Consider the following 26643-nt stretch of genomic DNA (forward strand, 5'->3'; position numbering starts at 1 on the left):
ATGAACTAGGTGAATTATTTATTTGATATACTTCTTAAGAGTTACAAGTTTTTTTGGATCAAATAATTCACTTCTTAATGTTAGCCCATACATAGATGCTTGAAAAGTTGATGAGAATTTCAAGACTTAACTTCCAAGGTTCAGCTGGGTGGTGGGCTAGAGTTTTAGTTAGATTCTGGCACTGGGAGATTACAAAGCATCTAATAAATTCTAGGCTTTAGAAGACATCAAGAAAAAAAAATCATCCTTTAATGAAAACTTCCTAAACTTGATCCACTGAAGTTTTTTGTTGTTGTTAGTTTTTGTTAGTTTTTAAAATTAAGTTTATTATCTTAATTCCAGTATAGTTAACATACATTGTTCTATTAGGTTCAGGTGTATAATGTAGTGGTTCAACAATTCTACTCATTAGTCAGTGCTCATTGAGATAAGTGTACTCCTAATCCCCATCACCTATTTCACCCATTCCCCCCTACTTTTGGTAATCATCAGTTTGTTCTCTAGAATCTGTTCTTGGTTTGTCTCTCTCTCTCTCTTTTTTCCCCCTTTGCTCATTTTTTTTTTATTTCTTAAATTCCACATGTGAGTGAAATCATATGGTATCTGTCTTTCTCTGATGACTTATTTTGCTTAGCATGATACTTCTAGCTCTGTCCATGTCATTGTAAATGGCGAAATTTCATTCTTTTTTATGGCTGAGTAATATTCCATTATATGTTGTTTGTATGTACATATATGTATGTTTGTATGTATACATATATGTATATATATATGTATATATGTATATATATCTCACATCTTCTTTATCCATTCATCTGTTGTGTTAGTTTTTAAAATTTGAGTATAGCTGGCATAAAATGTTCCATTAGTTTCAGGTGTATGATGCACTAAAGTTTTAGCAGAGGAATATTTTAGCACTACTAAACTCTCAGCAGCATATTCATTTGTTTGATTTCCATTTGTAGCTATTATTATAAAAGAGAGTTACTGGCATCAATTTCAAAATATATATTTATAGATTTTATTGGTTGTTAACTTATATGAAGAATGAATAAGCATGGCTTTCAGGCATTAGCTATATTTTTCTTGAAATGGAAAAATGATAAAAAGATATGAGAAAGTGTCATTTTACTTATATATTTTAGGCAAGTTTAAAGGATCTTTTTGGGGCGCCTGGGTGGCGCAGTCAGTTAAGCGTCCAACTTCAGCCAGGTCACGATCTCGCGGTCCGGGAGTTCGAGCCCCGCGTCAGGCTCTGGGCTGATGGCTCAGAGCCTGGAGCCTGTTTCCGATTCTGTGTCTCCCTCTCTCTCTGCCCCTCCCCCGTTCATGCTCTGTCTCTCTCTGTCTTAAAAATAAATAAATGTTGGAAAAAAAAAATAAAGGATCTTTTTATTTCTTAAAAATGTCAACCTGAACTAGATAGAGAGTGATGCCTGAGGAGCCATTGGGCAGGTCAGCAATGAACAAATTCTCAACTTTGGATCTCAAAACCTTAACTTCATATATTCCTTCTACCTTCTATCAGTCAGGCCCTCTTCTCATTTTATAAGACTGCTACCTTGGAATATGAATCAGAGAATGTTCAAGGTGAAGGGTTCTTAAAGATAATTTAATCCAACTTGACCCATATGGCATGGAGATATAAATGGATATGTGTGTTCGAGTTTGGAGCTAGAAATTCACATTGAACTGAATTAAACTGCATAGCAAAGAGTTGTGAAATTCACAGTAAATTCCACAGGATCAGTGTACCATGAGGAAAGGCAGAAATAGGGACCCTTCTGTCATGGGAGCTTTGGAGAGGGAAGGACTTAAGAGATGGAACAAGCCAAAGATAGTTATGTAGTGTGGTTATTATAATATAAATGTTCTCCTTGTCTTCTATGAAATCTCTAGCAAATTCTGTATTTCTCATTAATGCATGTGGGTATTTGGTGGGGGGGGGATTGGCTTATGGAGGGAGATAAGGGGACAATTGATATTTGGATTACAATTTTTTAATTTGCCTTTAGAAATGTCTGTGTAAGTCTATACATTTTGAAAATTAATTTTCTGAATTTTTAATGAGAAATGTATTCTTCACAAGTGAATAAGAAATTAACTCAGTTAAATGTTTCAACTGGTTAGTTTGATGCTTCATGGTCTTTCACTTGTCTACTCTTCTATACTCCTTATGTAGCAGTGCAGGCCCTTCATGTCAGCTAGAACCTGCATATGTCCACAGGATAGTAGGAAGAAGGTTATGAAAAGATTTCCCTGTCTCCAATTTTCTCTCCAAATGGATCCAAATTTCTCATATTTTGGAATGACTTAAATGTTTGTCTCTCGAAAGCTTCTGTTAAAATACTGAGGCTATTATTGGAGATGTTTTCCACATTGTTATGCATGCCTCACTTTATTTCAAGAGAAGGTAATCCAGTAGTAGTCATCTATTGTAGAAAGAAACAGCATAAGGGCTGGACTAAGAAGATGGCCAGATGGAGGGAAACCTGGTTTGAATGACTTGGTGAGAAGCTTCAGGAATCCCATAGGGTAGTAGAAAGGTACATATAGGTTTAAGGTTATGATGAAGGTGACAAGGAAGTGAGGGACTGGTCCAAAGAGTTGTTTCATGTGCTTCAAAACTGCCATTTCTATCTGGTTTAAAAAAAAAAAAAGAGCAAAACAAAGAACAAAAGGGATAAAGACTTAGATTTAATTTCCAGGTATATTTATATTTCAACTAAGCTATTTTTCCTGTTCTAAATGATCAGTATACTATTCTTTTCATATAAAGGAATTTTCTTACCTACGCTCTTTTTAAACTTCTCCCACAAAAATGGGAAAATGTCTAAAAATCATTGGAGCTAGTTTCCTATTTACTTAGAAACTAGATTCTGTAAGCCATATTTATAACTCTTGGTTTAAACATTTACATTTACTCCCATGCCAGAGTCCTTTGATGACTAACTAAACATAAGAGTTTAAAAGCTTGAAGAACAGAATATTTAGAAAAACTAACAAATATGTGGTTTTATTCCTTTCAATATAGAATGTACATGCAGAACTAATAGAAGATAAATGTAGGAATTCTTACTTTGGGAATCCACAAAATATAAGTGTTCAAGTGTTTCTTATTAATTAAGATGGATTTTAAGCATGCAGATACTGTTAAGAATTAAATATTTTAATTTCTCAGCCATCTACTAATTTCTCATAAGGATATGTCCATGGAAACACCATATTGGTACCATAAGGACAAATTCTTTCAGGCATTTTCAATTTTATATTTGAAAGTTATGAGATCTTTATAAATATGGGAAAATCAATTCTAAGTTTCTAGAACCATGATGAATTTGATTTTTCTTTTGTGATCTATATTTACCATTGTATTACAATATAGTATTGCCGTGTAAAGTAGATGGAGAGACTAATATTATTTTCATTTGTTACATCAAAGAACATGCACAAAGTGTATGTGTGTATGACAAAGGCCTGTTTTTGTGATTTAGCGATACAATTATATCCAATGATGAGGACTGCCTGTTTGATCAAGCCTTCCTCAAGGACTGATAGAAAAGAAAAGCTAGGGTTGCACCCTGAATTCAAATAAAAGATGCTTACTCTCTTGGAAGACAAAAAAAATTACATATAATTTACCAAAAAAAATTATTTTTTTTCTATTTACAAAGTTAGAAAGTTATAAAATAGTATTCTTTTTAAATTTTCTAATATAAGCTTTTGGAATTAAAAATGGTTTTCTAGTCTATTCTATTCCATTTCTATCCTAATGGGAATAATTCTACAGGAAGATATTCTTTGATTTCTTTTTGTCTGTGGTGTGAAAGATAAGTATAGCTCCATTATTCAGCACTCCCTGGTGCTACTTAAGAAAACTCCGTATCTACCCATCTATCATCTATCTATGTATCTATCATCTATTACCTATTATCTCCTATTCCCTATCTAGGATCTCCTCTTCTGTGTTTGATTATCTAAGTAGCACCCATACCTGAAAATGACATAAAATAAAATATGATCATAGAAAGTGTATTCCTTTCATCATGTGACTGAATAAAAAAGGTAATGTTTCTCTTGGGGTATTTGTTAGTCTCTATGCCTCCGTGTGCCATACGACACTTGAATGCCAGTTTTGATCGACTTCGTTATTTAATTAAGTGAAATAACTGGCTTGAAACTAATTATTGCTTTGTAGTGTCAGACAAAGTCAATTTTCATACTGGTTGAAATTTGTGGTTCTTTATCTTTAAAGCAATAGGGCAGAGATAGAACAGCCCTTCACAGCTAGAGATCAGAATCTTGGGTGGGAAGAGTCATGTTTGCTTTGTTTTCAGACATAATGTTAAATTTGTTTTGAAATGAAAATAACATTAAAGAAGAACATGTGACTTTTTTTATTAAAAGGAAGAAAGGAAAAAAGTGTGAAGCAGGGATGGAAAGAATGTGATCCCTGGTGAAGGTTTAAGATTCTTATAACTTCTAGAGGTTTAATCAAGGCTCAACCTGCCCTGTGTATATTTTTATGGCAGAGATTGTCATTACTGTCACTGTGCCCATTTTCTTCCCCATGTCTCCTTAACTGAAAATTCTATGAGATATGCCTACAATGCATCTAAATATCCTGCCACAGGACCTGAATCATTTGTGGACCAGAGCTGGGATAAGAATGTAGACCTGGACATCCACTTTAGTTGCTATTGTGGCTGTGGCTTTTTCTTAGCTTGCATCTGAGGTAACATCAACTTTTTTTTAGACAGAACATTTCAGGAGAATGAGAATGACATGGAAGCCCTCTTGTGTGTGTGTGTGTGTGTATGTGTGTGTGTGTGTGTGTGTGCGCGCGCGCAAATTTTTCATTACTTGATGATAAAAACATAGCTGGAGTTAGTAATAGATACAGTTCAAAGCTTAGCTCTTTTAGTAAGTCTTAATTTCTAATTTAAGTCATCGGTCTGGTTAGAATTTTGCACATATTAAAAATTAAAATATTCAAATGGTAAATCACAAATAAAGAACATGGTAATGAATAATAGGGACAAATCGTTTAAAGTCTTATGTAAAACTTGATGTTTTACATAACTAATGAATTGACAAGGTCTTGTGGAAAAAACAGTTCCAGATGGCAAACATACGCAATGGATTTAGTCAAACGATTTTTTTTTTGGCAAGAATAATATGAATTTTGTAATCAGTTGGGGGCCAATGAAATACCAAGATGAGTCTGGTTAATAATCTACAATTATTGGTTAAAGAAGTATATTAGTGCTAATTTCCCTCTGTTCGTCCTACCTTTTCTCTTCTATCAACCCCACAAGCCTTTGGCACAATGAAGTGGGTAACCTTTATTTCCCTCCTCTTCCTCTTTAGCTCTGCTTATTCCAGGGGCGTGACTCGTCGAGAAGCACGTAAGAATTCTATTTTCCTATTATTCAACCTTTGTTTTATTTTCCTAGTAAAAGAATGGTTTTAGAAAACCCTGCATCTTTAAAGAAGTGTTTTCCGTTAGCATTTATTTCCAGACTGTGATGGTATTTTATATTTGTGATCCCTTAGGAAGTTATCTTATTAATATATTTCTAACATCCTAGGTGAAAAAAATGGTGAGAATTGTTTAGTAGCTGTAATTTCCTTCTGCACATGAAGGAGCCGAGAGTGACTTCAACTTCACAGAATATAGTTTAATGTTAGAATTCATAGCTCCACATTCCCAAAGGCCTAGGTACTGCACGTTGAGATATAGATAGATAGATAGATAGATAGATAGATAGATAGATAGATATAGATATGAAAAAATCCCAAAACAGAAACAAAACTCAAAACCTGTGTTGTTAATCTTATAAACAGAATTTATATTTTTCATTTCAGACTGTCCTCTCAGTAGCTTTTAATGGACACTGCAGGAGCATTAGATCTTATCCAAGTTTGAATATAAAGCTATAAATATTTAACAATTTTCATGATTTTTCAAATAGTATCTTTGGTGATAGAATAACTCTTCCATTTTAGTTCAGAACAAATAGTTCACCATCATCCTCAGATTTTCTGTAGGGATCAGAGGCCAAGGTTTTGGAGCAAATGACTATCTAATTCGCATGGAGAGAAACACAAAAAGTAACATTGTAACTAAGTTGTTTTCTTCAGAATGTAAACCTTTTTTTTTCTTTTCTCCTTTTCAGAACAGAGTGAGATTGCTCATCGGTTCAATGATTTGGGAGAAGAACATTTCAGAGGCCTGTAAGTTAAGATATTGAAGAGTCAAATTGAAAGTTTCTAATAGAGTTGGTTATTATTCTAAAGACCTTATATTCCCATATCATCAGAGTCCAGGCTCTAGAACAATACTATCCAATAGAATTTTGTGCATTGACGGAAATATTTCATATCAGTGCTGTTCAATATGGTAGCCACTGGCCACATGAGGCTACTGAATATGTTAAATGTGGCAAGTGCAACTGAGGATCAAAAATTTAAGTTGCATTTAATTTTAATTTATTTAAGTCTATACAGTCACATGTGGCTACTGGCCACTTATATGGGACAGTGTACCTCTGGAATGCTTACATAACCTGCATGGTGGGAAAGACTTTAGTATATGGTTTCTTTTGCTGCTCACTTACTAAATTCCTTTACCTAGCAAATAGGTCTGTGGCTCTTGAGACCATTTTAATATTATTTAATCTAATAAAAAGTGAGAAAATAGTTTATTTTTTAAAGGTCAATTTCATGCTACAGTCTGATTAAATGAGAGACGTGTGTGTGTGTGTGTGTGTGTGTGTGTGTGTGTGTGCGCGCGCGCGTGCGTGTTTTAAATAGACAAAGGGCCTATGTAATGTCCCTAGTCCTCATAATTAGACTTATTTAGAATACAGTTTGCTTGCCTGCTCTGTTTGTGCATCTGCTGACATGCGTGCACATCTATTTAAACATGGCATAAATACATGCCTTCTTTGCTTAGACAGCCACATATGGCTTCAGATAATAGCTGATGTGGATAGACTTTCTGGCTAATAGTAAGTTGTATATAATACAGAACATATACAGATACACGATTTGTTGTTTAGCATAGCAAACTACTTTATATTAAAATTTCACCGTGTTTCATGTTTCTATGTCCTTTGTTTCAGGGTACTGGTTGCCTTTTCTCAGTATCTCCAGCAGTGTCCATTTGAAGATCATGTAAAATTAGTGAATGAAGTAACTGAGTTCGCAAAAGGATGTGTGGCTGACCAGTCAGCAGCCAACTGTGAAAAGTCACTTGTAAGTACATTCTGATTTTGACTATCATTTCTTCTTTTCGGTAATCCTGATAATTTCAAAGGAAAAAATCCAAGTTTAGTTTCCTCAATTATTCCTTTGTAAGCAAGTCTCAAAAGCAAGGCTAGCTTTTGTTTCTTCTACAATAGAGATGTTCTAGCTACAGCCAGAGGTTTAAAAACATTTCTTTATTAAGACCACACACAATAGTGATAGTTTATTTGTTTCTTTATTATTTGTTTTCAAGCTAATTAACATATAGTGTAGTCTTGGCTTCAGGAGTAGAACCCAGTGATTTCTCTCTTACATATGACACCCAGTGCTCATCCTGAAAAGTGGCCTTGGTAATGTCCATCACGAATTTAACCCATCCCCCCACTCCCCTCCCCTCCATCAACCCTCACTTTGTTCTCTGTATTTAAGAGTCTTTTACAGTTTGCCTCCCTCTCTGTTTTTATCTTCTTTTACCTTCCGTTCCCCTATGTTCATCTGTTGAGTTTCTCAAATTCCACATATGAGTGAAATCATATGATACCTGTCTTTCTCTGACTTATTTTGCTTAGCATAATACCCTCCAGTTCCATCCACGTTGTTGCAAATGGCAAGATTTCATTCTTTTTCATCGCCAATTTCTATTTCTTCTTCAGTGATAGTGTATTTAAATGGAAATTCGTTATTTGTAAAAGTCTCTTTTTAAAATCTGAAGTGTGCTTTCTATCATAGAGGCTAATAGTGAGAGCATGTTTTTTATCTTCAGAAGGCACTCATCTGATTTCTGTGTCAATTTTGTCACTTGGGTAAAATGATAGTATAAGTATATAGTCCTCATTTTAGGGATAGTCATATTTTTACATACAATAAACAATCAGGGCATTTATTCATTTTGAAGAACTTAGAACTTGTGGTATTTCTAGGTAGGTCTTCAATACAGGGAAAGGTTTGTTTCTTTCCCCATTCAATCTGTATATACCTTGCTGGGGGCAAGGTCAGTTTTTATTTATCAGTGAAGGCTTCCCTTCTCTTACTTCCTTCTTTCCATGTATCTTCCCCTCCAGGTAGAATCGGTACTTTAACTCAATATTTTTAACATGATCTTAGGACTTAAATATGACTTCTAGAAATATATTTGCTTTGCAAATTAATTCTGTCTTCAGCAGTTTATTTTCCCTGGAGTTCCAATTACTTTCATGATAAAAATTAAGGGGGACAGAAAGAATACATTTAATGGAATGTGTTTTGAGACAAATGTTTCTAGAATAAAAAAGATCTATATTTTCATATAATAATTAATAAACAGTAAATTGTGTTACTCTTCAGTTTTTGAATGGCATCTACTTAAAAGCTGGACCCTCAGAAAAGAGCAGATCAAATGAGAACTTGAGTACTCAGAACTCTGAGTACTTTCTTTCCTCATGTGAATTCACCTACTACTTAGAAGACTATTTTCCCTTGATATTTTTATTAGCTCTTCTAGCTTGTAGCCTGTAGAAATAGGAGCAATGTTCATTCCTTAAAGCCATTGATTGTCTTGTTGCCTTTCCTTTTTATTCACTGTCAGTAATCATGTGATGGCTAATTCTTGCAAAAATTACATAGATGGTCAAATCCTGGGAAACTATCTACACCTGAGGAAAAAAGTGGATGTTAAATTTACATGGTTTCCTAACCAAGGTTTACCGATACATGAAACTTTTTAGACTGCTCTTTGGGTGCAAAGAAAACAAAGTACCTCCCCATGATTTGAAGTCTGCTCTCTTCCATTTAGCACGAACTCTTTGGAGATAAACTGTGTACAGTTGCCTCTCTTCGCGACAAGTATGGTGAGATGGCTGATTGCTGTGAGAAAAAAGAACCTGAGAGAAACGAATGCTTCCTGCAGCACAAAGATGACAATCCCGGCTTCGGTCAGCTGGTGACCCCAGAGGCTGATGCCATGTGCACTGCCTTCCACGAAAATGAACAGAGGTTCCTGGGAAAGTAAGTAATAAGATTTTTATGCTGCAAAATGAAACATTAAGAAATAGATCAAGGCTTATGATAACAATTGCTACCATAAAAAACATTTTCAGCATTAAGGCTTAGAAGCTTTCATTCTAATGATAATTTTCAAAGAAGTTATATTTGATACTACAAAATTCTCCATGATAAAAAATGTTATCAAAGATCTTTTAGAGTTCATTAAAACAGGACATGCTCTGTATAAAAAACTGAGATTGAGGTCTGTTAAAATATTATGAAGATATATATTTATTCTCAGAGCTGATTTTTAGTCAAAAACATTATATTACCAAAATTTAACCATTTTATACATGTGTGTGGGTATATGTGTGTACATATATATAAAATTTTATACGTATATAAATATATATATAATTTATATGTATAAGTTTAGCCTTTTCACGGACTTACAGAATGACAAAGTCAAGGTCATCGTGTGCAAATTGAGATTAACTGGTAAATTAGATGAGATTGTTGATTACAATTGTTCCTGTAATATTGTTTGCTGCAGAAACATGACTGCCTGTTTTTCTTTTTAAACATGTAGATACTTATATGAAATTGCCAGAAGACATCCTTACTTTTATGCCCCAGAACTCCTTTACTACGCCGAAGAATACAAAGGAGTTTTTACAGAATGCTGCGAAGCTGCAGATAAAGCTGCCTGCCTGACACCAAAGGTATTCCTCAGAACAGGAGGGCCAACTCATAACCAAACCTCAGACTTTGCACATCATATGGCTAGATTTAGGGAACGCCTGTCTCTGATACAAACTTCTTTACATGGACAGAAAAGCCTCCCTCGCTCTTAACTCCCCCAAAGATCTTTCACCCTCTTTGAAGACCTATGACCTCCTCATTCCTCCTTCTCAGATTTGCCATGGTGGATCTGATAGAGGAAATCACTGTGTATGTGTCTAAATATCCTGCATCTTTTATGGCGTGGGTCACTACAGTGACATACAGAAACTCATCTGTAAAACTGCACAGCAAGGGGTCACAGTTTTGTTAATCTTTTCACGAGCCTTTTTTCTACTGGGTAGGGAATTCGAAGCCGAGAATTCAACTGCCTCTAGAAGGCTGGGTTTATTCACCCATTCCATAAATATTTATTATGGACTGTATTCTCTAAGGAGCTTATTGATGTTGTGAGAGTTGGTGGAGGAGGGGTTGAGATCAATTGTAAGTGAAATTAAGAAGTCAGAAAAATTGTATTCCCTGGGATATTAGTGTACTCTGTGCCTCCACATTTCCCTTCAGGTCCCTTTTCCCTGGCGAAGCCTCCATGCTGGTTCTTAACCACCTAGAGGCTTACGCTATGACCAGACTGATTGTCCTCCTCCTCCATAGCAAAATAATTATTTGCCAATAGTAAACACTTGGGAATTTAGGTGTAAATGATCTCTTTAAAATTCCATGTGGCACAGTCTCATCTGAACTTATGAAGGGGTGTTTTGCGTAGAATTTTCCTTTTCTAATTTTTCCCAAATCATTTCTTTTTTGCAGGTTGATGCTTTGAGAGAAAAAGTACTGGCTTCATCCGCCAAAGAGAGACTCAAGTGTGCCAGCCTCCAAAAATTCGGAGAAAGAGCTTTCAAAGCATGGTATTTTAAACTTAGTTTGAATCTTTGTAATGATGTAGATGATTATGGTTCAGATGACAAAAATGTACATTTATGTGGCACCTTATGTGATGCTTTCACACGCATCTTTTCGGTTGTTTAAAAGGCAGAAATTAACAGCAGTGAAAATCAGAACATCAGTGACAATTCCTCATAATTTTTTTTATCATATTTTTTCTAAGTCGTCAAAGAATTTAGAGGGTATCTTTTTTTGTCTTTAAGGTATCTAATCTCCCACTTATTTATAAAAACTAAAGATCCCTTTCTAATGATCCAGTATTTTTACAGAGCAGTAGTCAGTGTCTTCTACTTAATTTAACCCACCCTCCCCATCCATTATGTGGAAATATTTGTCCTTTTATGTTCTGATAATTAAATTTAGCCATCGAGGTTAGTATTCATTTTCTTATAGCTTCAGCTCTGTTGTGAATCTCTTGTTTTTGTCTGGGCCTCTGTTTTTATATTACTTCACTGGTTGAAGGAACATTCTTCAGTTTCTAAGCCAAGAGAAATCCCCTCTCCCCTATCCCTCACATGGTAGTCAACAATGAATCAACAGCAACAGGAGAGGAATGAAAATAATAGACATTCTGCGAGCTCTCTAGATACCATCACTTGAGCTATCTTTGCCTGCTGTGTCTACCATCCACTCCACCAAAATCAACTAACTCAGTAAATAAAACAACCCCAACAGGAAATGATAAACAGTTAAACAGGCTGTGATCGGTCTGGGGGAAGAAGAAGCTTTGAGCAGATTTAGGAGACTCTGACTTGATTTGGGAAGGCATATGGATATTCGCCTTTTACATGTCATAGAGTTTAGACACTGTGTTGGATCAATTTCTTGGTGAAAGTATGCCTAATCAAAATTCCCTCATTTTGTAGAAGTTATGAATTTCTTTTTTCTCAGACACCTTTAGAAGTCAGGGAGCTCGATTAAAAAAAAGATAACAGGAGTTTGCATGGCACGTTCCAGTTTGTAAAATGTTTTGCATGGATCAACTAACTTAATCCTCACATCAGTCCTGCAATTTAGCATGCTGTTGTGACTGGGTAGAGGCTGAGTCTTGCCTAGGGTCCCACTTCTAATACGTGATAAAGCCAGATTGAGAAACCAGGTCGGGGCTCCAAACTTGATGCTTCTCCACATGTTGCCTATTTTATTTCACTTTGTGTTTTAAAGATTTTATTTTTAAGTAATCTCTACACCCAGCGCAGGACTTGAATTTACAACACTGAGATCAAGAGTCACAAACTCTTCTGGCTGAGCCAGCCTGGTGTCCCTTATGTTGCCTCTTTTAGAATCTCTTCTTGATTTTTGTTTTTATGAATGGCTGGACTTCTATCCAACACACACACTCTTAAAATGGCTAATTCTGCCCTAAAGAAATATTTTGTCCTAAGATAACCATCTGGTTCAGAACTAGCATTAAAAAAAAAGAACCAACAAATTTTACAAATTATTTCTTTATGCTGTTTTGTCCTGAATTTTCTTGGTTCAAGTAGTATTTTCCTAGTGATTTCACATAAAATATTGCATGTTATTAATGTTTGGATGGGAAATTTTCTTCTTAGGTCAGTAGCTCGTCTGAGCCAGAAATTTCCCAAGGCTGACTTTGCAGAGATTTCCAAGTTAGTGACAGATCTTGCCAAAATCCACAAGGAATGCTGCCATGGTGACCTGCTTGAATGTGCAGATGACAGGGTAAAGTATACTCTTTGGTAACACACATGGTTCAGTTGGTAGTATGAATTTGCTTAGTATTATTGGTGAAGCTGACAGTGGGTTGAGATTGTTTTCTATGCACAATCTGCTCAATTCTTTGCCTGCCTTATGGTACTTTTTTGTTGTTGTCGTTTATTTAAACCTGGCCACCTCACTCATGAAATGATCTGATAAACGCATTCACTAATTTGTAACCCTTTCAGTCATATTCTGAGAACAAAGGCTTTCACTGAAGTAGGACAGCCGGTAGAAAGGTAGATTTCAAAGAAAACTTTTTTGGGAGGTGGGTGGAATTGGAGAAGGGCTAGTTGCTAAAGAGATCTTTGGAAATTATGTAATTTTTTGGCCCTCTATATTCTCTTAGTTAACCATCTTTGTTAACTATGCAAATATTTAGCATGAGATCTCTTTTCCCCAAACTTGAAAATATGACCAAATACCAGAATCCTAATCTCTCAGGATACTTTCTGGAAAATTTAAGGCAAATATTTTACATGTGTAAATAGAAACCGTGACTATGGTCTTGACTAGTTTTTCAAAAATATCTCACATTTTATTTAGTTATCTGGTTTCAAAATGCCTGTACTTAATTTGAGGGAAATATTTGGAAAAATAGTACTGAGTTTTAATTTAAAACTTTAAATGCCTTAGTGGTAGAAATATAAAATTAATGATAACCAATATGGGCCCCTGTTACTGACCTGTCTTTTGTAATCAAGTGGAAATATTTTAGTAATTCTATCCGAGTCTCTAGTCTTGGGAGCACAGACTGAAAGTGTTCATGGAAGGCATGTTGGTATGTGTATGGTCTTAGAATACAATAAAGATGTTTTGCCAACATAATAAAGGTCTGAGGAGAAAGTGTAGCGATGTCAATTTACATTGAAAAATTTTTATCAACCTGCTTACAGGCGGATCTTGCCAAGTATGTATGTGAAAATCAAGATTCAATCTCCACTAAGCTGAAGGAATGCTGTGGTAAGCCTGTGTTGGAAAAATCCCATTGCATCAGCGAGGTGGAAAGAGATGAGTTGCCTGCTGACCTGTCCCCGTTAGCTGCTGATTTTGTTGAAGATAAGGAAGTTTGCAAGAACTATCAGGAGGCAAAGGATGTGTTCCTGGGCACGTAAGTGGATAAAGAATAATCCCTCCATAGCTTTTCTATGGTCTCAAGATTCAGGAAGAGATACTAGGCTTTCCTTTGGCATTGCTACAATTTCTGTGTTGTCTACAATACTTCTTAATCCTTCCCTCTTCTAGTTTTTAAGTTTTTTTTTTGCAAAAGTTAATTAGTTTTAAAAAGTTATTATAAACTAATACATAGTTATGGTAAAAACTCAATCAATAGAGAATAGGGAAGAGGAGGGAAGTAGTAAAAATTTCTATCCTTGCCCCCATTCCATTCCTTTTCTCCTCAGGGATATTTCTGGAAATACCTCTAGGAACATTTGTATATACATAAATTATACACATATTATTCATTCAAAGAGTATTTCTTGAACTTACTACAATATATATGTGTGAATATACATAATACATCTTTATATCTCTGTATATCTGTATCTATTTATCTACCTACCATTTATCTATCTATATAAAAAAATATAAAGAGAAGTTGGAATCTGCTTTATGTTTGGTTGTTCATAAAGTCTGCTTTATACTTGGTTGAACAGACCAGAAATAACAGTAGCATGGCAGGGCAGCATGAAATTCTGTGACAAAATAAATGATTACATATAGTCAGTAAGTGGGGTGTTAGACTTTGCATTTCTGTTGTTGGATTATAACAGTGTAATGTGCACTATGTATTTTACATAAAGATTAAAGATTTTATTCATGCAGTGGGGAAAAAGAAAAAATTAAGAATATATCTCTATTTATCTATCAGAACCTTTTTGAGATATAGTCCAAATTATAAAAAAAATACATAATAAAAACAGGGGTCACTCATCAAACATTTAATATGTGCCAGACAGGGTATGCTTTGCATTGATTATGTCATGCATTTCTTGCAACCCACCTTGTGAGATAGGTGCTGTTATTATCTGCATTCTACAGAGAAGGCAGCCAAGTCTGTAATAGTTTTAATAAGTTGCTTAAGGTGATATAGTAAAATAGGTGACATAGCCAGGATTTGAATGCAGGTAGCTTTAGTTCTGAACCCCAGACTCTTAGTCATTAACCTTCCTTGCATGGGGTCTAGTCGAACTCAGATCTTTGGGATATGAGTTACTCTTGAGGCTAGTTAGGTGATTTGTCTTGCTCATTTGTCCAATTAAATCTATTTTATTTTCATCTGAATTAGGTTTTTGTACGAATACTCAAGAAGGCACCCTGAATACTCTGTCTCATTGCTACTGAGACTTGCCAAGGAATATGAAGCCACCCTAGAGAAGTGCTGTGCCACCGATGATCCTCCTACTTGCTATGCCCATGTGGTAGGTTTCTCAAGGGAAAAAAAATGGAGCTGTCTGGCTGGTGATCCTTCATAATGAGAAAGAAAAATAATGCAAGAATGTAAATTGTTAAATAGTGCAACTTATATCTTTTCTTGACATGGCTTTAATTCTGTGCTCTTAAACATTATAGGAAAAATAGATGGCTAATAAGACTTAGAATAGCCTAGAAGGGAAAGATCTAAAGGGTGCAACCTCTAATTTCAAAAAACCTTGACCATGCTTTTTTCTTTTTTGTGTTCCTGGGAACAAAATAAGATAAATATTAATGTCAATTAAGGAACTTAGATATATAGTTAACCGGATTCCAAGATTGATCAAATATCAAGAAGTAGAGTCTTAGAATGTTATCCAGCTGTACATTGTTTACTTTATTGTAAAGGCTGGTAAATAGTGGTTAATAAACAGTTTTATATTCCTTAAAAAAAGAATTGGCATCTTAAGGAAGACTGTGAGATCTAGTCATCTAGAATATTTTCAAAATTTTTGGAAAAAGTTTAGGAATTGTCTTACAAGAATTTATGTAAGGAGAGAAAACCTGTTCTGGAGGATTTTTGCCATATTTAGCCATCCCCAACAGATTGTAACATGTTTAAGAGAGTTAGCACTCCTGGCATATACAGTGGTTTCCAAACTTCAGAGTCAAAGAAAAGTCATTTTTTGCTCTACCAAGAACCTACTCTATGCCAGGTACCATACTGGAGTCCTTGACCAAGGTAAAATCTCTTATCTCAGGGAGCTCAGAATCCAACTAGAGATATGGTTTAATGATAATGATACATAAAGTCATAGCCATCATTTATTGAGCTTTTATTATCTTCCAGGTACTGTTTTAATTGTATTAACTCAGGTGGTTTATAGAACAATTCTCTGAGGTGAATACCATCTTCATCCCCATTTTGTTTATTTATTTTTCTTTTTTTTTCTCTTATTTTTCTTTTCTTTTCTTTTTTTTTTTTTCCATCCCTATTGTAGAGGTAAGTGTTCTGAACCTTGGATATGGAAAGTAAAGTTACATAGTTAGAAAATGGGTCAAGTGGCCTGGCTCAAAAACCAGCAGTAGCACACCAGAGCCTGAGTTTCTTAATCCCTTTTACTATACAGTCTTACCAAATAAAATAAATAGTTTGGACATATTGTAATAGATTTGGCATCAAAGATCTAATTAATGACTTTGGGCAAAGGGTGGAAGGATCTCTTTCTGCCTAGAAGGATGAAAAGCAACCTTCGTATGGTCCTAAGGTAGAATTCTGTCAACACAATTCTGTTCTCTTTCAGTTTGATGAATTTAAACCTCTTGTGGAAGAGCCTCACAATTTAGTCAAAACAAACTGTGAACTTTTTGAAAAACTTGGAGAATATGGCTTCCAAAATGCGTATGTATTTTTGTTTATCGGCTGATTATTTTCTTGATCAATTTGTAATTCATTAAAACTTAATATAGATACCATTTATCATAGAGATTTTAATCACGAAAATACAGTATATATTTCTCATCTCTCTCCATCAAGAAAAACTGGAGGAGGAGACAGAAAATGGTTAATGGGATGGAGAATCCTATGTTTGAGTGTGGTTTAAAAAATTGGTCTCTTGAGATTGGAAAGGAAAATACCACATCTTGGAATATAGGAGCTGAGGATGCCCCTTGAAGGTTAAAGAATAGCTTATGGGCAAACAAAATACAGTGATGCTTTACAAAGGAGGAAATGGTAGGCTTTGAATGATAGTAGCTCAAGAAGTAATATAAAAGCCGATGGACAAATGTCCTGATCTACTAGAGCCTTATCTATGGAGGTAAAGACAAGAAGAGACACATCATTCAGTAGACATTTATGTTAGCACTCTTCTAACTATGGGTATTAGGGATAACAACAACAATAGTCTCTTCCTTTTAGTAGATTACAGTCATATATGACTTTCAGTGGTGATTGGAATTCTGAGTAAATGATTACTATGTGCTAGATATCATGCCAGGTTGATTGCATGCTTTTTAAAAATTTTAATTTAATACTTGTACCATCCCTATTGAGTCAGGTATAGTTTCTCCCATTTTACAGATGAGAAAATTTACACATATCTTTCAAATTTAGCACAAGGCTGATATATATTAAACTGTCAGTAGGTTTTATTGAAAGAAAGAAGCAGTTAATAAATATACTAGTGTCACCGAATTCTAATAAGGTCAGTCACTTTCTTAAGAGTATACACACAGGTGGAATCAAAGATAGGCTTCCCTAGTTACTCAGGACAAGGTCCTCCCCCATGCTATTCCACTGACCTGGATATGGAGATAATTTTATGAACAGAAAGTCATTTTGTTGATTTTGGCTAAGTGTTCTTTGTTTGACCTGCTGTGTTTGAGAAAGACAGTTTCTTGCCTGGCTGAAAACACATGGATTATTTTGTTACAGGCTCTTAGTTCGTTACACCAAGAAAGTACCTCAAGTGTCAACTCCAACTCTCGTGGAGGTCTCAAGAAGCCTAGGAAAAGTGGGCAGCAAGTGTTGTACGCATCCTGAATCAGAAAGACTGTCCTGTGCTGAAGACTATGTGAGTCTTTTAAGTACAATAAGTTAAGCATGATGAATTTTTGCCGTTAGATATTGACAAAGCTAACTTTCAGAAGCAGGGTGGACTACATGTGCTTGCATGCACATGTGTGTATATGTGTGGTAGTGGCTGCCAGGACTTGGCCACTTATATTACCCAGGCCATCACAGTGAGAATTTGTATAAGATCCCCAAAATGATAAATTGTTTTGAAAAAAATTTCATGAGTTTTCAATGTTTCCCCTGGCATTTAAAAATCTTTCTTAATCTTTGGGGTCTTTTTTAAAGTATAAGACTGTTTCCTTCCCACTCCAACACATATCTCAGGACTCACATCAAATTATTTTAATCATTATTTTCTCAAGTGAATAATTCTTAAAATGTAGACATATTTAAAGGAGAAAATACTTTAAAAAGTCTCTTATTACTTGTAGTTCTTAAAGATAAGCAAATCGCTACCTCAAATCAACCTTGGATTCAGTCTTGCTAGTTAATATATAACATGTTTTTTCGTCCATTGGAAAGTAGAGGTTCATGGAAAACTTTTATTATGCTTTTTCAATTTTTGCTCCTCCACCTGTTCTTTAGCTGTCCGTGGTCCTGAACCGGTTGTGTGTGTTGCATGAGAAGACCCCTGTGAGCGAGAGAGTTACCAAATGCTGCACAGAGTCCTTGGTGAACAGACGACCATGCTTTTCTGCTCTGCAAGTCGATGAAACATATGTTCCCAAAGAATTTAGTGCTGAAACATTCACCTTCCATGCAGATTTATGCACACTTCCTGAGGCTGAGAAACAAATCAAGAAACAATCGTGAGTAGTGTTTCATTACTGTAAGCATTTATCATTTTGAGAGTGAGAATTGTAAATTGAAATGAGTAACTTTTTCTGAAGCAGTGATTATATTCCTTAGAAAAGAGTATTTAATTAAGTATTGGCCTTAGTAAGCTGATTAAAGTGTCAAGAATAAAATGGATAGCTTTTTGTTTTCCTAGCAAAAAACCTCTATATTACAATCTTGCCTACAAATCATTCAGAATAATCTTGTGGATAAAAGCTGCAGTGGAATAATGTTTTAAGATGAGTCCAGTAGAAAAAGATGAACAGTTAACTGATACGTTTGTGCAAAGAGCAAGTTAGTTAGTAGAAAGAATTGGTGAATTTATTTCTAGGCATGAATGGCTATTTTAAGTTTGTTCTATGGCAGCCAACAGACAAGGCAAATCCCCAAGATATAACTTTTGAGAATGGAACTTGGGTGGAAACCATATAGAAAAATGAGGCTTGATGCCCTATTGATGTCACAGGAGTTAAAAGTGCATGACATTTAGCACCATAAAGTTGCTATCATCTCTCGAGGTTCTAATCATAGTCATAGATTTATGAGTAATATTGCAAAACTTATCATGCCCATGTGACTCTCTCTCTAGTACTATTATCTCTGCAGATGTCAGTGAAAGAGAACCATCACCTCCCAGAAGTTTGATTAGTTTTATTACTGATGGCCTTCCCAGTATTAACTGAATGGAGTAAATTTCACAGACCAAATATAAAGATTCTTAGAAACTTTTTAGATGAAGTCCAACAAGACAATTAAACTTTTAAGGATCAGTTTTAGCTCTTAAATCACTATAAAATTCTATTCAATATTGTATAACTTCTAAAATGTGAAGAATGTAAAAATGCAATGACCTATCCTTTCTAGACATTTACGGTAAAGAGATCTATTGATTTATTGAGATTTATTGACACTAGATGTGCTGAGCAATTTACATTGATTATCTCATTTGATCCTTCCACCAACCCTAGGAAGGAAGATTTTATTCTCATTATGCAAATGAGAATATTAAAGCTTATTGTGGTAAGCCTGGGCCTCAAGCTCAGAATTGCCTCACTCCAAGACTTATAAACAATAATACAGCTATCTTTACCATCTCCATTTTTCTTTTTCCTTTTTTTTAAAATTGAAGTGTAGTTGACATGCAATGTTACATTAGTTTCAGGTGTACAACATAGTGATTTTACAAGTCTATACATTCTGCTGTCCTCACCACAGGTCTAGCTCCCCTCTGTCACCACACAACACTGTTACAATACCAATGACTGTATTCCCTAAGCTGTCATCTTTTATTCCTGTGACTTACCCATTCCATAAGTGGAAGCCTACATCTCCCACTCTCCTTCCATCTCCATTTTTCTTTATGTGAGTAAACTTTTTTCTGATTTTTATCGTTCTTGTTTTGTTTTCATTCAAATGCAGTGCACTTGTTGAGCTGTTGAAACACAAGCCCAAGGCAACAGATGAACAACTGAAAACTGTCATGGGGGATTTTGGAAGCTTTGTAGACAAGTGCTGCGCAGCTGAAGACAAGGAGGCCTGCTTTGCTGAGGAGGTGCTGGACTTTCTTCATTTTCATATGGCTGATTTCCTTTGTTGTTATGTTCGATCAGGCGAGGGCTTAGGGCTTCATCTATCTTAGGGATACTCTGTACATTTAGGATCAGAATCTTATTCCACATACAATTACCCAACAAAATTACTTAAATAGCTCTTGTTTTTGTTTTATCTCCTGCCTCACTGGAGCATATTGGGAAATGTTTACAGTATTTGTTCTGTTTCCAAAGTTGTGATATTTATGAATATAGATAGATATTTGTGAGGCTCAAGTCTTTGGTAGAGATAGCATGAAGCCAGAACACTAATTTATTTAAACATGTTCTTGAAAAATGTTGGTTTGGAACTTGGTTGAATCTGAGTTTGATTTTACAGGTTAATGGGGGAAGTTTATATTTACTGTTTCCCTCTATGACTTGACAGTAATGTTTTTATTCCTTTGGGAACAGTGGATGCCAGTAAGCTTCCTTGTAGATATTCTAGTACTAAACTGCAATTAAAGAATGTGATGCATGTAAAATTAGTTTGTAATCACAAATGGCTGTATAAATGTTAATTTTTTATCCTAATAGTGATGCTAATATTTTCCCCAAATCTGTCATTTTTCTTTATTTAGGGTCCAAAACTTGTTGCTACAACTCAAGCTGCCTTAGCCTAAAACAACACAATCACAACATCTCAGGTAACTATACTTTGCATTATTTTTTTTAAAAAAGTAATTATAATAGTTATTTTTAAAATAGCAAAGATTGCTATTTACCAAGAGCCATATAGGCCAGTGCCAATCACTGTTCTAAGACCTTTATATATATTAATTTATTTAATTCTCACAATAGTTGTCTGAATTGAGTGCCATTATTTTTCCTATTTCACAGATGAGAAAATGAAGGCACAGATCACAGCATAGTTTCCATAATTTACCCAAGGACCACACAGCTAGTGAGAGGTGGAGCCACAATTCAAAATCCAAACCAAAGCTTGAGAATTAACCACTGTCCTGTTCTGACCTATTATGACATAGTAGACAGAATCACTAAACCAAATGATGGCTCAGCAGTGGGGTACTTAGGTATTAGGCTGGACCATATGCAAATGCATTTTTTAAAGATAAAACCAATTACATAGTAATGATTTCACATGGTGCAACCTAATAGCCCAGTAACAAATTAATTTCATTGAAGAATATGATAGATCTACTGTACGTGAACTTGCACTTTATAGTGATTAATTTGCTACTAAGGTGCACTTCAAAATTTAAATGTTTAAACATAAACATGTTTCAGTGATTTGGGTTGTAATATTTGGGGGGAAATTAAAAAATAGAATCAACTCTCTTTTTTAATTTGTAAATTATTTATTTATTTATTTATTTATTTATTTATTTATTTATTTCATTTTATTTTAGACCGAGAGAGTAAGCAGAGGAGGGGCAGAGGGATAGAGAGAGAGAGAGAGAGGAGAGAGAGAGAGAGAGAGCCTTAAGCAAGCTCCACACTCATCATGGAGTCTTACAGAGGGCTTGGTCCCACCACCCTGGGATCATGAGTGGGATCAAGAGTTGGATGCTCAACCAACTGAGCCACCCCGGCACCCCTCAACTCCCTTTTTTTTAAAACAAATTGTCCAACTATTTTCTAACATGAATTTATTTTCATATTTTCCAAACTGACTGTAAGGTCTACCACCTCTACTTGGTTGTCACTTATTCTCTGCCCACTTGATAATACCTACATATTGTGCGTTCGGATGAGGAAGTAACTTTGTATCTCTGTAAATTTGACCTTTTCAAAATGTGATTTGTTTTATTGCTAAATGGCAAGAATTTCTTCTGAAAGGTATTACTTTGAGAAGGCACTTGTTTTGTTGGTCATTAACGTAGGTAACAAGCAGGAGTTAAGTAAGTGACCCTGAGGAGGGATGATGAAACCTGGGACCTTGAAGCCTGAGGAGCTTATGACATCAGTGATGAAGTGAGGACTTTACAACACTTATCGGTGTGTCCCCTCCACCAGCCCAACAGAAGAATCAAGAGTCCAGGACAGGCTGAAGGGCTTTCATTGGTAGAAATTGCAGGAAGGCAATCTAAGCAATTTACTATTCACTTGAATAGGTTTGTCAAACACATGCCATTTTACTAACAGTATTTATATCTGTCTTTTTGTTTTTTCAGCCTGCCCCGAGAATAAGAGAAATGAAGATCTAGAGCTTATTCATCTGTTTTTCTTTTCTGTTGGTGCAAAACCAACACCCTGTCTAGAAAACACACATTTCTTTAAACATTTTGCCCTTTTTCTCTGTGCTGTAATTAATAAAAAATGAAAATAATCTAACATAATTGTCCGAGGCTGTTATGTTTCACAGATGAATCGCCATCTTGAAAATTTTTGTAGGTTCTGTACAAGTCCCACTGGCTTCTCTTTTCGCACTTTAGTCTTGTTCTTTGGGGGCTAATTGATGAAAAGAAACATGAATATTCTCTTGAGTCATGGATTATAAACATTCAAAGCAGTATTTTAACATTATGATCATTCTGAATGAAAAAATGAAAACTAGTATGGGCAAAGCCATGAGAACATGGCTTTTCAGTACTCCGAGGACTAAGAAATGTGAGGGACAATGAGGTTAGAGGTAATTATAAGGATGGCTAATTGAACTGAAAAAAAAAAAAGGCTAGATAGAAATTTAAGGCAGTTTACGATGACAATACACGAAGTGTAAGAAGTTTAAGCAGTTTGGAGAAGCACTGTTGGGGGAGAGGACAGAAGATCTGGACAAAAGTACAAGAGAGAGTGAGCCAGATATATAGGAGTAAGGGAGTGCAAGAATTGGAAAGTAAAATGTTCTTGTAAAAATTGAGATGTTATACTCAATACCTAACCCCTTATCCCTGTTCCCAGAGGCAACCACGGATACCAGAAATTATCTATGAATTTATATACTTTTTAAAATGAATTTACATACCTAAAGTCATTTATAGCCTTATTAGTTTTATTGTGCTTTAGGAATTTTTATAGAATTGGTTTCATATGTACATGCCATCCACAACTTGCTTATTGTGTCCCTAATAATATTACTTTATAGTTTCATTATAAGTATGAAGTTTACAAAAGATTTTAGTACCAAGTTAAAAACGGATCCTTCCATTTCTGGAATGTTTCATTCCACAGTCCCCCACCTCCCTATCCCTACCCATTCTCACCCACCACTTACTTTAGCCTCATCACTGACTGTATCAAATACTTTTCCACACTGGAAGTAATCATCACAAAGGTGGGAGAGAGCCCAGAAGGGGAGAAGTGGAGATGGTAGGCACTGGCCCATCAAAGGCCCAGGAGGCAGATCTAGAAATTTTGAATAAGATGTTTTCATAGAACTGAACCCACACGGGATAAATTCTGGGGGCCCTGTCTGGATGGCATTGCCACCTTGACACTGAAGGAGGACTTCAGACTTTCGGAGAAAGATCCTATGAAACATGGAACTCCCAGAGTCTGGCTTCCCTGCTTCCCAAGGGGTCAGATTCCCCCAGGGAATTCAGACATTTCAGTCTGTGTGGTCCAGGAGCCCAAGGCCGGCTGTTTCTGAGAGGGCAGCCTGGAAAGCACATCATTCAGGCTGGATAGTTGTTGCAGTGTGCTCTTTGCTGCACAGTGTACCTGATTGGGCCACCAGAATGGTGCAGACACAGTGATGTGTGTGTGTGTGTGTGTTTGTGTGTGCATGTGTGTGCACGTGTGTGTGTGTGTGTGCGTGTGTGTGAAGTGCTCTTCATACCGTATCAGGGAACACATGATATCTGTATGATTTATTACCAGGGATGTTAAGATCAAGCACTTGTTTGAGGTAGCGTTTGCCAGATTACTCCGTTGTAAAGTTATTTTTCCCTTTACATACTGTCTTTTTGGAAGCCAGTCACTGAATCTAGCCTACACTTAAAATGAGGGAGGGAGAGGATGAAGCTCCTGGAAGTGCGAGTATTGACAGGTATTATTTAGAATTCTTCTGTAAGAAAGATTTGTCACTTCACTCTATTAATTTATTCATTCACTTTATATATGAATTCATGTATATTTGCTTTGTACTTTGGGTTATAATTCAATGTTACATTATCTACTTTGTTACTCAAATTATTTCAGCTTTGGCCTTTGTGAGTTCTTTCAGTTGGCTTCTGGGTCCCTTTGATATGCCGCCGTACTTTGTTTTTTGAACACTACTTTCTGGCACTTTGAGACACTCCAGGCCCATCTTATTATTTTCCCTTCCCCCAGACCTGGAAAACAGCCATTTCTTCAAGGAGCCCTTGTTCTATTTCACAGATAATGGTATTTAGACAATGATCTGGGTACTGGTTGCAATTGCTGTTAGTGAGGTATCACTGCTTCTAGACTCTTTCAGGGAACAGAGCTAAGAAATGTAGGTGTGTATACTAACCCATGTATACACACATACCTGTATTATTTCTGTATCATCTGTTATCTATCTATCTATCTATCTATCTATCTATCTATCTATCTATCTATCATCTATCTATCTATCATCATTTATCACCTATCTATGTACATTTGAGTTCGTACTGATGTCTCTGACTACTCCAGAACCGCAAAGTTCACTCAAGTCTTTCTCTTCCTCATATATATTACTTCCCTCTTTGATAGGGAGAAACTTGGCTCCCATTATCTACCATGTGTTTACTTATTTGTTCAACTGCAGGATACGTATGAAGGAGTTTCAAATTTATTGGCCTATATCTCCATATGAAACAAATTTACCAACTAGAGTACGGTGTATATACAACTTATAATTTCCAGTCAATACCTTATTTTTCAAAGTTATTTAGTCAGTTCCATTTTTCTCCTACCCTCTTCAGTGAGGTTGTGACTGGTGAGTTTTGGGTGACTCACTCACACTGGACACAAGACGAATTTAGGGTTGGGAGGTTGACTAACTTTTGGCTTGAGCTACATGTGTGGGCCCACCCAGTAGTTTTTTTTTTGTTTGTGTTCCAACAGGGCAGTCTCTGTCTGCAGTACACAAAGATGGTGGGTGGTGACAGGTGTCCTTTACGTATTCCCTTCCATGGACACCCAGGATGGTCACTCCAATTCCTTCAAACACTCCACATCAAGCCATGTTGTCTTCAGACGTGGACATGTCTATCTATTCCAAGTGCTCTGGAGACAGTTGCTCTGCAATGCTACTGGGCCCTTCCACTTGATGTCCTCTCTTGTCTCTGTCAATTTGGTTATGTCATGCTCCCCAGGGTTGGTTTTTTTTTTTTAATTTTTTTTAATGTTTATTTATTTTTGAGACAGAGAGAGACAGAGCATGAACGGGGGAGGGGCAGAGAGAGAGGGAGACACAGAATCGGAAGCAGGCTCCAGGCTCTGAGCCATCAGCCCAGAGCCTGACGCGGGGCTCGAACTCACAAACCGTGAGATCGTGACCTGAGCTGAAGTCGGACGCTCAACTGACTGAGCCACCCAGGCGCCCCCCCAGGGTTGGTTTTACACCCTGCCAAATATCCCTTGCAGAAATGGAATCACTTTCCTTTCTTCACCACAGAACCCTCACCTATTGTCCCTGTTGGTGGCTGTGTGTCGAAACCAAAACACAGTTAACATTGAAAGAGATCACATTCTAGAAATGCAGTGATTATGATATAATAAGAGTTCCGTAGAAAATATGGGTGGAAGATGTGCTGATCTATGTTTGTGCTAAGAAAGTCATAATGATTGATTTAAGATGACCAGAGACTTGCACTTGTGATTGTCATCAATGAAGCACAGTAACATTCAAGAGAATCATTGGAAGCCAGAATTCACAGTGACATAATGAATGATGCATCACCACGAATAATGATGTAACCAATATCACATTAAGTAAATGACAATTGAGAAGTACAGAGGCAAGAAGATTTATTTGTTTCAATACAAATAGGCTCCAAGGAGCCATCACATTGTGAATAATAACAACATCGCTACCTTACTCTTGAGATGGCAGATATAAAATTAGCCAAGAATGAGATGCATTTGACAATAAAGAAGATAGTACCAACAAAGAGATGATACCTGGATCTGAACAGGAAGATAGGCTGTCTGCACATTAGGAAGAAACTTCATGTGCACTGACTGGACAATAAACAAGTATGTAAGTATCGCTTCTCTATTCATTACTCTAAATCTGAAGTGATAAATGAGTATACTTCACATGGGCCCATGCTGGTATTGCATAAACCCGGAGGACATCATTAATATGGAACAAAATATGAAGGGATTCACCTGGAGTTGAACAACATGGGCCCAGTAATTCTTTTTTTATCAATATTGTCAACATTTTAGGAATTCAATTCCCGAAGGGTGGCTGACAGTGTAATGACCACTGCGTTATACCAGATGTGTGGCATATATGGACATTACACCTTGAATCACACAATTTCTACCCATCCTTCTCACCTAAATCTTTCTTTGCTCCTCTTCAGTCACTTTATAAAGTGATTTTCTTTCGTATATCTTTTTCACTTTCCCTCCAAAATTCTTTTTTTTTTAAGTTCAATTATTTATTTAGAGAGAACAGGGGAGGGGCAGAGAGAGAGAGAGGAAGAGAGAGAATCCTGAGCAGGTTCTATACTATCAGCGCCGAGT

The 26643-nt window shown here is 36.0% G+C and overlaps 1 protein-coding gene across 1 annotated transcript; it reads left to right on the plus strand.

Annotated features, from left to right (window-relative positions):
• Positions 1-5325: 5325 nt before the first annotated feature.
• Positions 5326-22208, plus strand: ALB (albumin). Its single transcript, XM_047092027.1, has 15 exons — positions 5326-5408; positions 6180-6237; positions 7128-7260; positions 9023-9234; positions 9803-9935; positions 10762-10859; positions 12453-12582; positions 13515-13729; positions 14909-15041; positions 16338-16435; positions 17471-17609; positions 18197-18420; positions 19868-20000; positions 20619-20684; positions 22173-22208. The coding sequence occupies exons 1-14, from the start codon at positions 5330-5332 to the stop codon at positions 20658-20660; spliced, it is 1827 nt and encodes a 608-aa protein (XP_046947983.1). The 5' UTR covers positions 5326-5329; the 3' UTR covers positions 20661-20684; positions 22173-22208.
• The last annotated feature ends 4435 nt before the right edge of the window (positions 22209-26643 follow it).

This window comes from Lynx rufus, unplaced genomic scaffold, assembly GCF_022079265.1.
Source record: "Lynx rufus isolate CCGP_SWC_20201006 ecotype Redwood Valley unplaced genomic scaffold, mLynRuf1.p SCAF_3, whole genome shotgun sequence".
NCBI lineage: Eukaryota > Metazoa > Chordata > Mammalia > Carnivora > Felidae > Lynx > Lynx rufus.